This window comes from Capricornis sumatraensis, chromosome 5 (genome assembly GCF_032405125.1).
Source record: "Capricornis sumatraensis isolate serow.1 chromosome 5, serow.2, whole genome shotgun sequence".
NCBI lineage: Eukaryota > Metazoa > Chordata > Mammalia > Artiodactyla > Bovidae > Capricornis > Capricornis sumatraensis.
The window spans coordinates 105,827,687-105,843,276 of NC_091073.1; the positions used below are offsets into that span (position 1 = coordinate 105,827,687).

Genomic DNA, 15,590 nt, shown 5'->3' on the forward strand with positions numbered 1-15,590 from the left:
ATGAATCACATTCTTGTTATATAAGGTTCCAAGGAGTAGAAAGGATAATTACTTTTTTACCTGTCCATTAGCTCAGAGTCATACACCATGAGAAATAAACATGGATGCCTGAGAGACTTGACAATCTTTCAAAATCACAACAGAAACAGAAGCATGCAAGAAAAAGCCAGTCATGCAAAGAAAACATGAAACATACCTTTCTTAGACTATATTTTCCCTGTCTAATCCTTTTCTTGTACATCTGTCTTGTCCAATGCATCAGAAAGAAGTAACCTTACCCAAAGAGAGGTTTGGCCTTGGCCCTCAACTATAGAATGGTAATTTAAGTGCCTGGGATGTCTTGCCTGATGGGCATCTTTGCTTACCTGGGGACCCTGGGTTATACTAGATATACTAAAATAGCACTGACTTGTGGTGGGGTATATATCAACTCAACCTCCAGAGGGTCAAGTGGCTAAGGTCAACCATGCAGGTGGTCAACCATGTCCATATGACTAAGCCCCAATTAAACTCTGGTTACCAAGGTTCAGATGCACTTTCTTGGTGGTGATACACCATATGTACATTCCCACCATGGCTGCTGGGAGAAGTTAGCTCTATCACAAATTGACTGGGAGAGAACAGTTGGAAGCCCCTTGTACAGGAATCTCCTGGACTCTGCACCATGCACCTCTTCTCTAGGCTGATTTGAACCTGTGTCCTTTCACTGTATTGGAATTCCTTGGCGACTCAGATGGTAAAGAATCTGCCTACAATGTGGGAAATCTGGGTTTGATCCCTGGGTTGTGATGATCCCCTGGAGAAGAGAATGGCTACTCACTCTAGCATTTCTGCCTGGAGAATTCCATGGACAGAGGAGCCTGGCAAACTACAGTCCATGGGGTTGCAAAGAGTAGGACATGACTAAGTGACTAACACTTTCACTTTCCTTTCGCTGTAAAAGGTCATGAATGTGAGTAAAACAGCCTTCACTGAATTCTGAGTCCTTCTAATGAATGACTGAACGTAAGTGTGGTCTTTTGAATTCCGGAAGCTGCAGGTGAGGGTGACCTTGGGAACTCCTGAATTCTGTATAAAGGTATCCAGCTGGGTGGCATTCACCCATAAATAGAGTAGACAAATAAAATATTTTTTTTCTTACATTTCTGGTAAATCTTAATCCACTTCAGTATCAGTAAACATAAGCTTTGGAGTCAGGTAAACTTGCTACCAAGCTCTAGGACCTCGGGTCTCTCTAACTTTGCTAGACCTCAGTTCACTCCCCACTGAAGTGGCAATAATGATTTTACTTCTCTCACAAAGTCACAAAGATGTTTAAATGTGAAAATGAATAACATTCAATGCCTTCCCCACAATGAGAAGTTAATACAAGTTCAATGTAATTCTTACTATTATCTTTGTGGTTGGTCTGCAGTTTTCCTTTCCTGTCTTCCTAATCCATAGATCTTGGTATCATCCAAGTTCCTCTCCTGGGCCTTTGTAGTCAAGACTGCTAGCCATTCACCAAATTCATTCTCCTCTTCTTCCTGAACACACAGTTGGAGTTTGCTACCCAGTCTCACTTGTAACAAGTGTGGCCACATGACCCAGTTCTAACCATGAACAAGAGGGACGTATACTGTTTTCAGACTTGGTCCACTAAGCCTCTCATGGGCATTCCTCAATACTCTGTTCTCATACTGGGTACCTGGGCAGTTGGTCTTTGGGATGATTTAAAAGTCTTCTGATGAAGTTGTAAGAGTAACTGTCAGTCTGGGTCACTGAATAACTGTGTGGAACAGAGTCCACCCCCAACCCAACCTGGAACAGTCCTGGTTTGCTCTTGGGTGTATTTCCTTCCCACGCAGATCACCACCGAGCATTGAGCAGAGTTCTCTGTGCTACAGAGTAGGTTCTCGTTGTTGTTGTTGGTTAGTTGCTAAGTCATGTCCAACTCTTGTGACCCCATGGACTGTAACCCAGCAGGCTCCTCTGTCCATGGGATTTCTCAGGCAATAATACTGGAGTGGGTTGTCATTTCCTTCTCCAGGGAATCTTCCAACCCAGCAATGGAACCCGCATCTCCTGCATTGGCAGGTGGATTCTTTAGTTATCTATTTTATACACGGTAGTGCATATATGTCAATTCCAATCTCCCAATCCATCCCACACCCTGCTTCCCTCCACCCTTGGCACTCATACATTTGTAAGTCTGTGTCTCCACTCCTGTGCTGCAAATAGGTTCATCCGTATCATTTTTCTAGATTCCGCATAAATGCATTAATATACAGTATTTGTTTTTCTCTTTCTGATTTACTTCACTTGTATGACAGTTTCTAGGTCCATCCACATCTCCTCTCTGATATTTTACACTGCTATAAAATTAACTTCCTAAAAACACAGCTGTGATTATGACTCTCTCTTGCTCAGGATGCTAAAAAAATTCTCTATTATTTATAAAACAAACTCCAAACTTAATCCCACATACTAGACCTTCCATTAATGCTACCAGGCTGTCTTCCTTATTCACCTCCATACACAGTTTCATAGAATGTATGAGGCTATGCATCTCAGTATAGTCATATTTTCCTTTTCTGTGTCATGTTTTCTATTTACCCCATTCTCCACACCCAGGGACCTCTTTCTCTTCTCTACACATGCGTCTTGAAATTCCATCTCAAACACTATACAACTCAGAGTACCCATCTGTGCCAGACAGAAACAATAGCTCTATTTCTAAATGAAGATAGCATTTCTTCTGTAGCAGTCATGAAAAAGTTGGCTTAAAGCTCAACATTCAGAAAACGAAGATCATGGCATCTGGTCCCATCACTTCATGGGAAATAGATGGGGAAACAGTGGAAACAGTATCAGACTTTATTTTGGGGGCTCCAAAATCACTGCGCATGGTGACTGCAGCCATGAAATTAAAAGACGCTTACTCCTTGGAAGGAAAGTTATGACCAACCTAGATAGCATATTGAAAAGCAGAGACATTACTTTGCCGACTAAGGTCCGTCTAGTCAAGGCTATGGTTTTTCCAATAGTCATGTATGGATGCGAGAGTTGGACTGTGAAGAAAGCTGAGGACCAAAGAATTGATGCTTTTGAACTGTGGTGTTGGAGAAGATTCTTGAGAGTCCCTTGCACTGCAAGGAGATCCAACCACTCCATTTTAAAGGAGATCAGTCCTGGGTGTTCTTTGGAAATGATGCTAAAGCTGAAACTCCTACACTTTGGCCACCTCTTGCGAAGAGCTGACTCATTGGAAAAGACTCTGATGTTGGGAGGGATTGGAGGCAGGAGGAGAAGGGGACGACAGAGGATAAGATGGCTGGATGGCATCACCAACTCGATGGACATGAGTTTGAGTGAACTCTGGGAGATGGTGATGGGCAGGGAGGCCTGGCGTGCTGTGATTCATGGGTCGCAAAGAGTCGGACATGACTGAGCAACTGAACTGAACTGAACTGAGTGAGTGTTAAAACAATGTATCCATAGATATACATAGATTTATATAGATCAACCTATCTATGGATAGATTCAGTTACCTAAGAGTAGAGACCCACCTAGGTAAATATAGATATGATTCCTTGCCCTCAAGTTCTACCTGAACTCTTAGTAGTAATTAGCTACAGGTAAAAAGATGCAAGTTGTGAATGAATGACACAAACAGGATACACTGACACCAGAAGCAAACAATCCACACAAAATGAAGCCATTTACTGGCTAAAAAGAAGAGTTCTAAAACAGTAAGAAAATTATAAATATGTATCAAATATAAATATCAGAAATATAAAATTCAGAAATGGAAAAAATCTGGACTGCCTCCCCCTAAAAATCTTTAAGGTAATAATAGGTAAAATCTGTCTTGGATGGTTTAGATGTGTGCTGTCCAATAAGCAAATGGTGATTCAACATTAGAAATGGGATAAGCATTAATTGAGATGTGCTGTCAGTGTAAAATAATATAAATAGCAGACTTTGAAGACTGACTTTCTGTAAAAAGTGAATTCTCTCATTGATCATTTTTATATCAATTATGTGTTGAAATAGTAATATTTTTGATATATTTGGGCAAATAAAATATAACACTAAAATTACTTTTAGGGGCTTCCCTGGTGGCTCAGTTGGTAAAGAATCCATCTGCAATGTAGGATACTGCCTGCAATACAGGAGACCCAGGTTTGTTCCCCGGGTCAGGAAGATCCCCTGGAGAAGGAAATCACAACCCATTCCAGTATTTTTTCCTGAAAAGATCCCATGGACAGAGGAGCTTGGCAGGCTATGGTTCATAGGGTCACAGAGAGTCAGCTATGATTGAGCACAACTTTCTGTCTTTCTGTCTGGTGGTCCAGTGGCTAGGACTCTGCACCCTCAATGCAGGGGGTCCAGGTTTGATCCCTGGTCAAGGAACTAGATCCCACACACCACAACTAAAGTTTGCATGCCACAACCAAAGACCCTGCATGCCACAATTAAAACCCGGTGCAGCGAAATTCAATTAATTTTTTTTAAAGCTAGCTCTGTCCTTTAAATTTTTTTAGAAAACAGAATTAATTTTACCTATGCCTTTTTTTCTTTTTAATGTGGCCACTATAAAATGAGGCTTACTTTATGGCTCACATATATTTCTTCTGTTTACCTTTATTAGTTTATAATCACTTACTAAGAGGCAAAAGATTAGACCTAGTTACTTCTCAGTGAGCTGTGAAGCTGTACAATTCTGTGATTTCTCCCAGCAGCCAATGTGATATCATTTAAAATTTTCATAATTTTAGAAAATAAGAGACTAGTGAGGGTGCCTGAATCATGCTAGATCTGTCCACTATTAAGATGACTGGTCACAGCCAGGACCTTCACTAATTCATAGATGGTCAGCTCCTTCTGCTTGGCTCAGCAATCTGACATCTTGATTAATCTGACAATGTTTTTCCAAAAGAGGGATGGAAGTGAAGAAAGATATCAGGCTGTGTCACTATGGGTGATGACAAGGCCTAGAGCTTGTAAAGAAGGCACAGGTCTGTGAGGACCTCTCGTTGTAAACAAGGCTAAAATGAGAGCATGCTCATGTGCATATGGGTGTACACACACACACACACACACATACACACACCCGCCTCTTTCTGCCTTTCCATTCAAGGTTTCCAAAGATAAAACGACCTAGTTTTATAACCCAGTTTAATCAATCCCATATGAAGACTCTGTTTTCCTAATCTTATTGCTTAACCAAACTGTGAGGTGAGTGTACCCACTGTTCCATGTTCTACCTGCTTAAAAGAACTCCTTTTCAAGCATCATCATCCAGAGGACAGGAAAGGTGGTCGGGATATAAAGTCTGGGTTTGTTTGCATTGAGGCTGTTTTCCACAGCCCTCAGCATTGGAGGAAATTTTCCAATGAGGAAAGAGAAAATGAACAGAAATCAAGGATGTCAGATTGAAAACCAATATAGTTTTTTTAAAGAAAGATTTTGGTGGATTTTTCACCATTGCTTGGAGAACTGTTTCAGGCAGTGTGATAAGCAAAAGCAAATTACAGAATAGCCTCAGAATAGTGAAGACCCACATCCTGTTTTCAGCTTTAAGAATAAAAACAAGGAAGAAATCTCCATGTCCTAAATAAGTCTCCATCCCACAAGAGGCATGTGACATTTAAGAGAAGATATGCATTATCTATGCAATAGACTTACTTCAAAGTGGATTAACTCCCCCTAAACTGGAAGCTTGGATTCCAGCCCAGGAGATGGGACTATTTTCCCCTGTTAGAGCATTACTCCCTTCCTTTCTAGCAATTTAGCCTGTTTTCCCCAAAACTGGCTTGGCTGATGTTCATGGCATGGTGTCAAAGGGAGCAGCCCTGTAGGTTTTTACCATGAAAGGGGAGAGAGGATGCCATCACGGTGAATGGGAAGATCAAAAACTGTGCAAGCTTCAAGTCTTAACACAATGGACTGGATTAGAAAGGAAATTTTAAAAGAGTTACTCGGAACTCAATAGCATAAACTCATTGACGTTTCAAACGTCTTCCAATGCCCTTCTGGAACTGGAAGTGCCCATCGGCTCCCAGAGATGTGTCCCTTTCTTGCTGATTGAACAGAAAAGCTGTAATCAATTCATCCCTGACATCCACCAGATAGTTACTAGGCCAACGATACTGTGCAGTCCACTGTGAAGAAGATACATATTTCTGCTTGCTAGCAGAGAACACTGCTCCTCCCTTCAAAGTGCCTCAAATCGAACTATGACCTAGAATAAGTCAACCCAAAACACGAATTTGGCTCGAAGACAATGCCCTATTGGTAGAAATTTTATGTGGAATCAAAAACAGATAAACAGAAACTAGTTTAACCAAAATAAACAGAACTAGTTCAACCAAAATAAACAGAGCTAGTTCAAGCAAACAAATGAGCACAGCCTGGCAGAGAGCAGGAGTCAAGTCTTTGTAGAAAAGAGCTACATTCACCTCAAGTGAAGCCGACTGTCCACTGTAGTCAGTAGAAGACCCCAGCCCTGTACTGAGGCTGGATCTGGCTGTTCCCCATCATTAAGGCTTCCATCCCTGACATGAATGGAGAGGAGGGTGTGTGTGCAGGTGGCAGGCCCAAAGGTTGGCAAAGAGTCATCAAGGAAATGACCCTGTGTGGGGCAGAGAATCCCATAAGTCAAAATAAAATATGTGAGTGAATCACAGCAAAAGAGAAGTTTCCGAACTTCGAGGAACAGACTAAAAATAAGAGATAGTACGCATCACTAAGCAGGGAAATGGGAATATGACAATGGAACACTTCAAGGAAATTGTTAAGTTCACTGACCCAAAGCAGAAAAACTGACTCCTGCAACAGGATTCTTCTGGCCGAATGCAGAGGGGCCTATAGTCTAATCTCACCTGGGTCTCAGGCACTCCACAAGCAGGCCACTCCTCAAAATCCTCCGCAAGAGGATGTTTAGGAAACAACTGTGCCCCTTCTGAAGTCTTTGGTACATACTAGAGTCAGAACGGGACTTCCCAGGTGCAATGCAGGAATCCCAGATTCAGTTCCTGGGTCAGGAAGATTTCCTGGAGAAGGGAATGGCAACCCACTCCAGTATTCTTGCCTGGAGAATCCTACGGACAGAGGAGTCTGGCAGGCTAGGGTCCACAGGGTCACAAAGAATCATACATGACTGGGGCAACTGAGCACGCACACACACAGTCAGAATGGGGCCCTCTGAGGTTTCTACAGTAAGTAGAAACTTGGGACTAAGATTGAAATTCCAGGTTCACCCTGATTTGTCTTCGACTTAAGATGCAGCATGGACAGCTTTTGCATCTGTTTTCTCACTGGTGAAAGGAGGAGAGGGGAGGTGACATAAGTTAGGGGTCATCGTACTACAGGTTTTTGAGATGACTTTCCACCTCTGACCCTCTGAGGCAAAGAGAATCTCAAGGTATGAGTCAAGGGGGTTGAATGCAGAACAAGGTGAATTTCCACAGCCCTGTCCATCCCTGTTAAGCTGGATGCATCCTCAGCTCTACTGGGGACTCTTATTGCATCCAAGACAAGAAATTGAAGTTCTTCCTTTTTTACCTTTATTTTGGCATTTTTGCCACTCTTCTTCTCATTTGAGAAACTCTTAATAAGAGGTTCCAATCCACTCAACAATCAGTAGCAATAAAATGATTGATCATTTTAATGTATTTAGTTCAGAAGAGGGAGCTGATAGGAGAGAGGTTGGTCACACTGCTTTTTTGCAGGGAAGCAGACAAGAAGGTGGAATAAGGCAATGGTGGTAGGTCAAGACTAGTAGGACTACTTTTATATTTTAAAGTTTAGAACAAAGAAAATCCTGGTTTAGCTTTCTGCACAAGCAGGCAAACCAAAGTGGCATAAATGAAGTTGGTGTAAAGCAGTTTGGTTAGTAAAAGCCAAAAATTTGGAAGCAAGGGAAGTCTTAGCAAAAAAAAAAAAAAAAAAAGGCATTTAAATGTTTTGAACAATCTGCTTCTTCCTCTCTTCTGAGAAAAATCTTTTAGGTAACTGTAATAAGAATGTGTAGGGTTGGTTGCTGTCTGGCTTCAGCAATATTAGCCCACAATTATGGGGTTTTTTAGAGTCACATCTTATAACTCCTTCCATATAAGATCTCTAAATAAGCCCTGAGATAAGAGTGTCTTCAGGGAAGGCTTTCAATTTTCCCTCTACTGTTAAACATCCCCAGAGTGTTTCCTGTCACCGTGACAATTCATCAGGCCACCAAGATGAAGTGACCACAACCGAAGGGGCTGAAAGATGAAGGATCAGCTACACACAACGCAGCCTTACTTCCTACTCACTCTTTCCGAAACGTGCACCGCAGCCTCCCACCACCAGCCAAAAATACCATTTTGATGAAATATTAGAGCATAGACCTCTTTACAGTAATCTGGAAAATAACACCTTCTAGTTAAGCTTTGGTTCAGGAAGGAAACTTTTTCTAAAAGCATTTTTCTGGTAACTCTTTCCAGCATCAAACAGGGATGGAGTGTCCTTCCTCACACCCCCATGGCACTCTTTGAACCCCACTATGCTTGGTGTCACTGCCCATATTTTGGTGTCAATGTCTTTTCTGCATTCTAAGCTTCTTGAAAGCAGAAACCATATCTTCCTCACCCAGAATCCCAAGGAACCAAACAGGTTCCAGAACAAAGCAGTTACTCAACAAATGGTGATCGATCAATGAATTCATCAGTGACTTAATTTCTGAATAAATAAACCTACCGGCTGTACAGTTTACAAGAACGTTTACATTCACAGCCCCATTTTATCTTAACAACAGCCCTGAAGTCCCCCTGAGGGAGAAGTCACCATTGTTCCCATCTACAGATGAGGGCACTGCGGCTGAAAGAAATCAAGTGACTTAACTAACGTCACACGAGGGGCAGAGAAATGATTTAATGGATGTGTGCGTGCACAATCAGTTGTGTCTGACTCTTTTGCGACCCCAAGGACTGTAGCCCGCCAGGCTCCTCTGTGCATGGGATTCTCCAGGCAGGAATACTGGAGTCGGGTGCCGTTTCTGATTCCAGGGGATCTTCCTGATCCAAGGATCGAATCCACGTCTCCTGCACTGAAGGCAGATTCTTTACCAATGAGCCACCTGGGTAGCCTGATTTAATGGATGTTTCTATCTAAATGACATAAACTCTCATTAGAATCTTGCACCTCAAATAGAATCCTATGAGTTTGGATCAGAGGATCTGGAACATCATGGATAATAAACTAACATTTTTTGGGTCCCTGATTCTTAGCACATCCTCATCAGTGGTCCATGTATATTCCTTTTTAAATTTAACTTATGTTTGTTTATGTATTTAATTCTTTTAAATTATGTAGGCACTGGTGTCAATATATTCTATATTCTAACCTTTTAAGGGTTTATTAAATGACTGTCCTGGAATAAAGGGAAACTTACAGGAGGGCAAGGGTCTTCCCAAATACCAACTCAACATACACAGGTGTGACCTGAACACTCTAACTGACTTAAATTCAGATTGCAATCTTCAAGTTAACAGCTTTCATAGATGTCTTTTAGATAAAATATTAAAATCAGCTAATATATATAGCAGACTTCATCAAGGAAGAAAGTTTCATTTCAATTAGATTCAGTCTTTTGCCAGGTACTTCATGTATTGCATACATTGCTGTGTGTCCAGAATATAAAATAAGGATGTTAGTAAGTGTGTTCTTTGGGAAGAGGGAGAAATATTACAGTATTAAATGATATTAAGTTATGGCATATGTGCCAAAAACAAAATTTAATTTAGAGTCCTTTCCTTTCTGGCACCCTGCCAGATGGTCTTTCTTATGGGAGGAAGAGAACATGGATTATTCCCTCTGTTCAACTCAACCAGAAAGGCTAGACAAGATTCATCAGGACCAGACTGGAATAATCTCAGAGCAGCCTCCCCTGGCTTCATATTGTCTCTTACATTGCTTCAGGAAGGGACAGGCCTTTCAGTCCATAGTTAGACATGCCTTCAACCAAGAACTTGGCTCACCGAAGACTCTTCACAAATGTATTCTAATTGACTTAAGAAATTCACACTGCAATCTTCAATTTAACAGTTTTTATAGATGTCTCTTAGATAAAACATTAAAATCAGTTAATATACAGCAGATGCAAACTATTATATAAAAGAATGGATAAACAACAAGGTCCTACTGTATAGCACAGGGAACTATATTCAATATCCTGTGAAAAACTGTAACAGAAGAGAATATGAAAGAGAATATATACATATGTATAACTGAGTCACTTTGCCATACAGTAGTAACTGGGCTTCCCCGGTGGCTCAGTGGTAAAGATTCCACCTGCCACTGCAGGAGACACAGGTTCAGTTCCTGGGTCAGGAAGATCCCCTGGAAAGGGAAATGGCAACCCACTCCAGTATTCTTGCCTAGGAAATCCCACTGACAGAGGAGCCTGGCAGGCTACAGTCCTTGGGGTTGCAAAGAGTCAGACAAGACTTAGTGACTTCACAATAACAACAACAGTAGAAATGAACACAACATTGTAAACAAACTAGACTTCAATAAAATAAATTTTTAAAAAATCAGCTAATATACCCACCCCACTGATACAAGACCCATTACCTTTGGGTTAGGAGAGGAAACATAGCAGACAGGAGGACATGGAGGGCCTGGAATGTAAAGTGAGGTCATCCTCTCTCAGTAAAAATGAAAAAGGAAAGAAAAGCACCAAAAAAGAAAAAGGCAGCTTGAGCTAAGGAAATCAAACTTGGACTTTACGACTTAGTCTCTAAGAGTAAACTCTATTCATCGCCAACTTGGCAGGCAGGGACCAATGAAGCATGTGCACAGAAGTACTTGTTATTTCACAGCTGCTGCTGCTGCTGCTGCTGCTGCTAAGTCACTTCAGTCGTGTCTGACTCTGTGCGACCCCAGAGATGGCAGCCTACCAGGCTCTTCTGTCCCTGGGATTCTCCAGGCGAGAACACTGGAGTGGGTTGCCATTTCCTTCTCCAATGCATGAGAGTGAAAAGTGAAAGTGAAGTTGCTCAGTTTCACAGCTGCAATCCCAGGCAAATAGTGCTTAAAAGGATTCCTGAAGTTTTTAGCCTAGTCTTCAATATGTTTGACTTCATAAAAGGAGCTATGTTCCTGGAAATCTGAAAATGGAGCCGGGGCTTAGATACTCAAAGATGGGTCAGTGAACAATACTGAAAATGATCAAGTCTTGTCAGGAGCTACAGGAATCCTGAGAATGAGAAAGACACACATGCAGTGAAATGACTTTACATGAAAACGCCGACACCTACGCTCCAGTCCAGAGTCGCTCTGGGCTCCTTCGCTGGACCGTTTGCAACAGGAAGGCTGAGGGGATGCGCAGGAGCCAAGTGCTGCAGGCCTGCCCGAGAGATTGCTTTCCTGCAGCAAGAAGGAAAAAAAAAACAAAAACAAAAACAAAAACCAACATCAGAAGGTAATACAGAGCTGAAAATTTCCCATGGGGTAGAAACGATGCCTGAGTTAATCTTGCATGTGTGAAAACCTTTGCAAATGTACTGGAATCTCTAAAGTGCATGGTGAGAACCAAGGATGGCAGGTCTCAAAAGACAGGAAGGTTGAGGGGGCCACCTTAGGGACATTCAGGGGAGACAGCAGAATGCAGGTCTCTGTTGGCAGAAAAAGACCTAAGGCTGAGGTGGTCACAGTCCTTGGACAATTTAAAAGCTGCCAGAGACTAAAAGCAAGCAAAGCAGGCTTGTGAGGTCTTTGATTAAAATTCCTCCATTTCCCAGCAAAGAGCTCTCCAAGCTGGTTACCACCCCCAAGTTCACTGTTACACATCTCAAGAACATCCTCCCTTGCCCTTGCAGAGGATGTCTACAGTTGACTTGAGGTTCTAAGTGGGAAAAGACTGATTCGTATCCTGGAAATCACACAATGCAAGACCAATATTTTATCAAAGTCTGGGGTAAGAAAATTCGAAAACACGTTGGTTGGATTTTAGTTTTGTTGAGTGGAACGTCACAGAATGCGGGTCAGAAAGGAGGGATGGAATCAGGAGAGGTTGAGAAAGTCAAGACTGACCTAGGCAAAGATGAGACATAAGAGGAGTTGCTTTAGCAAGCAAACATGCCTACTGCTGAGCCAAGGGGAGGGAGGAGATAAGGGCAGAGTGGAGAGAATGAGGAGAGCAAGATAAAGGAAGAAAGCAGGGATCACCCACGGAGAGCTTATGGTTCCATCATGAATAATAGAAGGCCAATTTCTGAACAGCTCTATCAGAAATGTCAGACAATGGTCTCAAGCTTAAACAGGAGGGCTGATCTGTGGCTTAACTAAGTGGCTCCCTGGAAGGGAGAGGAGCAGTCCTCTCTGGGAGTGTCCATGTGTTGCTCTGAGAACAATCTGAACTAGAATGAGGGGTGCCTTGTGATGCTGCGGCTCTGAGTCCTGAGTCTGGGGTGGGCTTGGGGCGGCGGTGGGGAGAGCAGGAATCCGAGCTTCCACATGCTTCCCAGGTGCTTCTTTCTGTCTCTAAAGGCTTCACGCTGCTGCACAGGAGTGTGGAAGGATTTTAATCTAAAATGGATCTAGACACTATGAAATGGAGAATCTCCCACAAGTGCCCTCAGGCAAACAAAACGTAAGCGCTAAGAGACTGATTTCCAGTAAATGCCTGATTTCCAGGAGACAGAAGCTTATCCCTGCAGTGCAGAATATCTGACAAGCATCTCTCCCCATCCTCAAGCCAATGAACCTGCTGCTTAGAATCTGTCTGGACTCTCACCACTTTACTCTCTTTGACCATAAGGACACTGCATCCCAAACTATCAGGAGACTTGCCCACAGCTCGCTACAGTCTGCGTGTCCCACACTGCACTGCCTCTGCTGAGTGCGTGTGTGAGCAGTTGCTTCAGTCGTGTCCAACTCTTTGCGACCCTATGAACTGTAGCCCCTCAGGCTCCTCTGTCCATGGGATTCTCCAGGCAAGAATACTGGAGTGGGCTGCTGCGCCCCCTCTTCAGGGGATCTTCTGACCCAAGGATGGAACCCATGCCTCCTGCATCTCCTGTTGTATCACAGGCGGATTCTTTACCACTGAGCCACCCAGGGAAGCCCCACTTCCTCTGATATTCCTGTATAAACTCAATATCCGGCCATTCAAGCTCATTTTAGTTCACTTCCTTATTTAGGTGGACAGAACAAGTATCTTAGGCAGGTGAGGGGCACTGAATACGCCAGGCCTATCCAGGAGGAGGAAATCAGCAACCACTTCATTGCCCGCTTGACTGCCCGTAGCTCCCTACAGCCTGTCTCACGAGACGTGAACAAGACTGAAGGAACCTGCCACCTCTGACACTGGACCCGCAGATGCACCAAGTCCCCAGGGAGGCCCAGATCCTCACACAGAGGAGCAAGGCGACACACCGACAGTAAGATGGGATCCCACCAAAGCCCAGCAGAATCTTGCTAATGACAGATGGTCTCCCTGCACTGTCCCCTGACCTCTGCAAGCTCCACCCAGTCACGTCACTTGCAAAGGTGAGCAAGGTGAACAGCAGCCCCCAAACCCAAGGAAAGGCTGAGCAGAGTCCAGAAAAGAAGCCAGTCAGTCATCAAGGATCAAGCACGTCTGAGAGTTCAGCCAGTGTCCAGCCTTCTTCACCCGTCCTTCTTCATCTCCTTCTTCCCCTCACTCCATTATATATTCCATTTTGTGGAGCCATAAGGAAAGAACACTGGAAGATTCTTCTTCTTCTCCTTGCCCTTCCCCCTCCTGCTCCTTCCTTTCGTCTTCTCTTTCTCTTATATTCCTACACGGGAAGTCCCAGAAACACTGGACAGGTCTTCAGTAGTTGAAAGTGATCGTATCAAGCTTGCCAGCAGCCTACAGAAGCTCCCACTGGGCAGCAAGGAATGTACGTGCTTTACATAAGCCCCCCAAAACAGTCATCACACATATGCAGGCCTTTAAAGACAGTCTGATGACACAATATTTTTCGCCTCACTTTCATCAAGACAAATAAGGAATAACATCAGTTTTGGCCCCTGACTCCAAAGTATATCCCATTTTCTTGAGCCAGAAGAAAAGAATACTAGATGATTCTTATATGGTGAGCCTTCACTTCCTCCCCCAAGGCATTTTTTCCTCCAGCTGAGTTCAAAGAACTTCTTTAGCATTTTTCATTAGGACTTTTCTCTGACTTACCCTGTATGGTGATTCTGAGTCACAGTTTTTATCACAAGAAAGTCAGATCTCTGTGGAGTCAACATCTACAGGTTCCACTTTTGATTCCCTAACAGTTATCACAATCTAAATTTAAGTGTTCTAGCAAAAAAAAAAAAAAGATGCCTAAACACAAAGTCTTAGGACAGCTGAAGAATTCCTGAATTTCAGGTGAAGAGAAAAACACAGATCCTTCATTTTTCTGTGAACAGCCACAGAGATTTGTGATCAGAAAATAGAAGAGAGGAAACAAAATTCTATTATCACAGAGGAAACCACAGGACAAATGAGTTTAACTCACCAGAAGCTGGAGACTGACCCCCAAAACCTGATTATTCTTGCTAATGAGGACTGCCAGCAAATTGCTCAAAGAGTGAAATTAGGATGCAAGGAATACATATGTCTCTAGAAGAGCAATGTGGTTATAAAGCAAGAGACATACTAACATTTAACCCTGGACGCGTGGCTGCATGTCTGCTCACTCGTGTCTGACTCTTTGCAACCCCATGGACTGTTGACCACCAGGCTCCTCTATCCATGGGATTTCCCAGGCAAGAATACTAGCATGGGTTGGCATTTCCTTCTCCAGGGGGTTTTCTGGACCCAGGGATCGAACCCGCGTCTCCTGCACTGGCAGGCAGATTCTTTACTACTGCGCCACCTGGGAAGCCCTAAGCCTGGATAAGCCCAGCAATGAAACCTCAGTCAAATCACACTTTCACCCAGCCTCTGAATACAAATGATTAAGGGCTTTTGTTGATTATTCCCCATTGTGGATGCAAATTTAAGGTTGGCTTTTTTGTAACATTAATAGAAGAAAATTGTATATCTACCACACATAAAAACATTAATTAGGGGGGAAATAAATAAGAAACTTCAAAGTGGCTGCCAGTTTGTAACTGTAAATGGGCCTCACAAAAGGATATTACATAAGAGAGAGAACAGGAAAAATATATAGAGGTAATAAAGGGGGTGGGAGGTAACTTCTGATTATAGCTTCCCATTCTTCCAAATAACCATGGGAGAAAAAGCCTTTTTTCCCAATAGTTCATACATGTATACACACTTTGTTCCAAAATAAGAAAGCAATTTCATTATTTCTCAGACCTCAAATAACATTAGTATAAGTTATTTTTCTATTTGGATTCATCTTGGCTGCAAAAGATGACATTTAAGAATCTGACAGAATTTGATGTGTGTTGAGGGGGTTTATGCTGCAGTTTACTACAATTAAAAAAAAAAAAAACTCAATGGAGTTTCAACTTTCATTGTTTCCTCCTGCTCAGAACCCTCCCAAATCCACAGTAAGTAAAACCATGAAACGGCAATAATTCTATTAACTTTACAACAATACTTTGTCAGGTGATGACTATAATGGCAAGACAGTGTTTGA

General features: G+C 42.7%; 1 protein-coding gene across 2 annotated transcripts in view; it reads right to left on the reverse strand.

Annotated features, from left to right (window-relative positions):
* DGKI (diacylglycerol kinase iota) overlaps positions 1–15,590 on the reverse strand; it is a 504,155-nt gene that overhangs the window by 311,893 nt on the left and 176,672 nt on the right. For both annotated transcript variants that reach the window (XM_068972548.1, XM_068972547.1), the window contains exon 2: positions 11,280–11,388. In XM_068972548.1, coding sequence (XP_068828649.1) covers positions 11,280–11,388 — 109 coding nt within the window. The remainder of the gene's footprint in view (positions 1–11,279; positions 11,389–15,590) is intronic.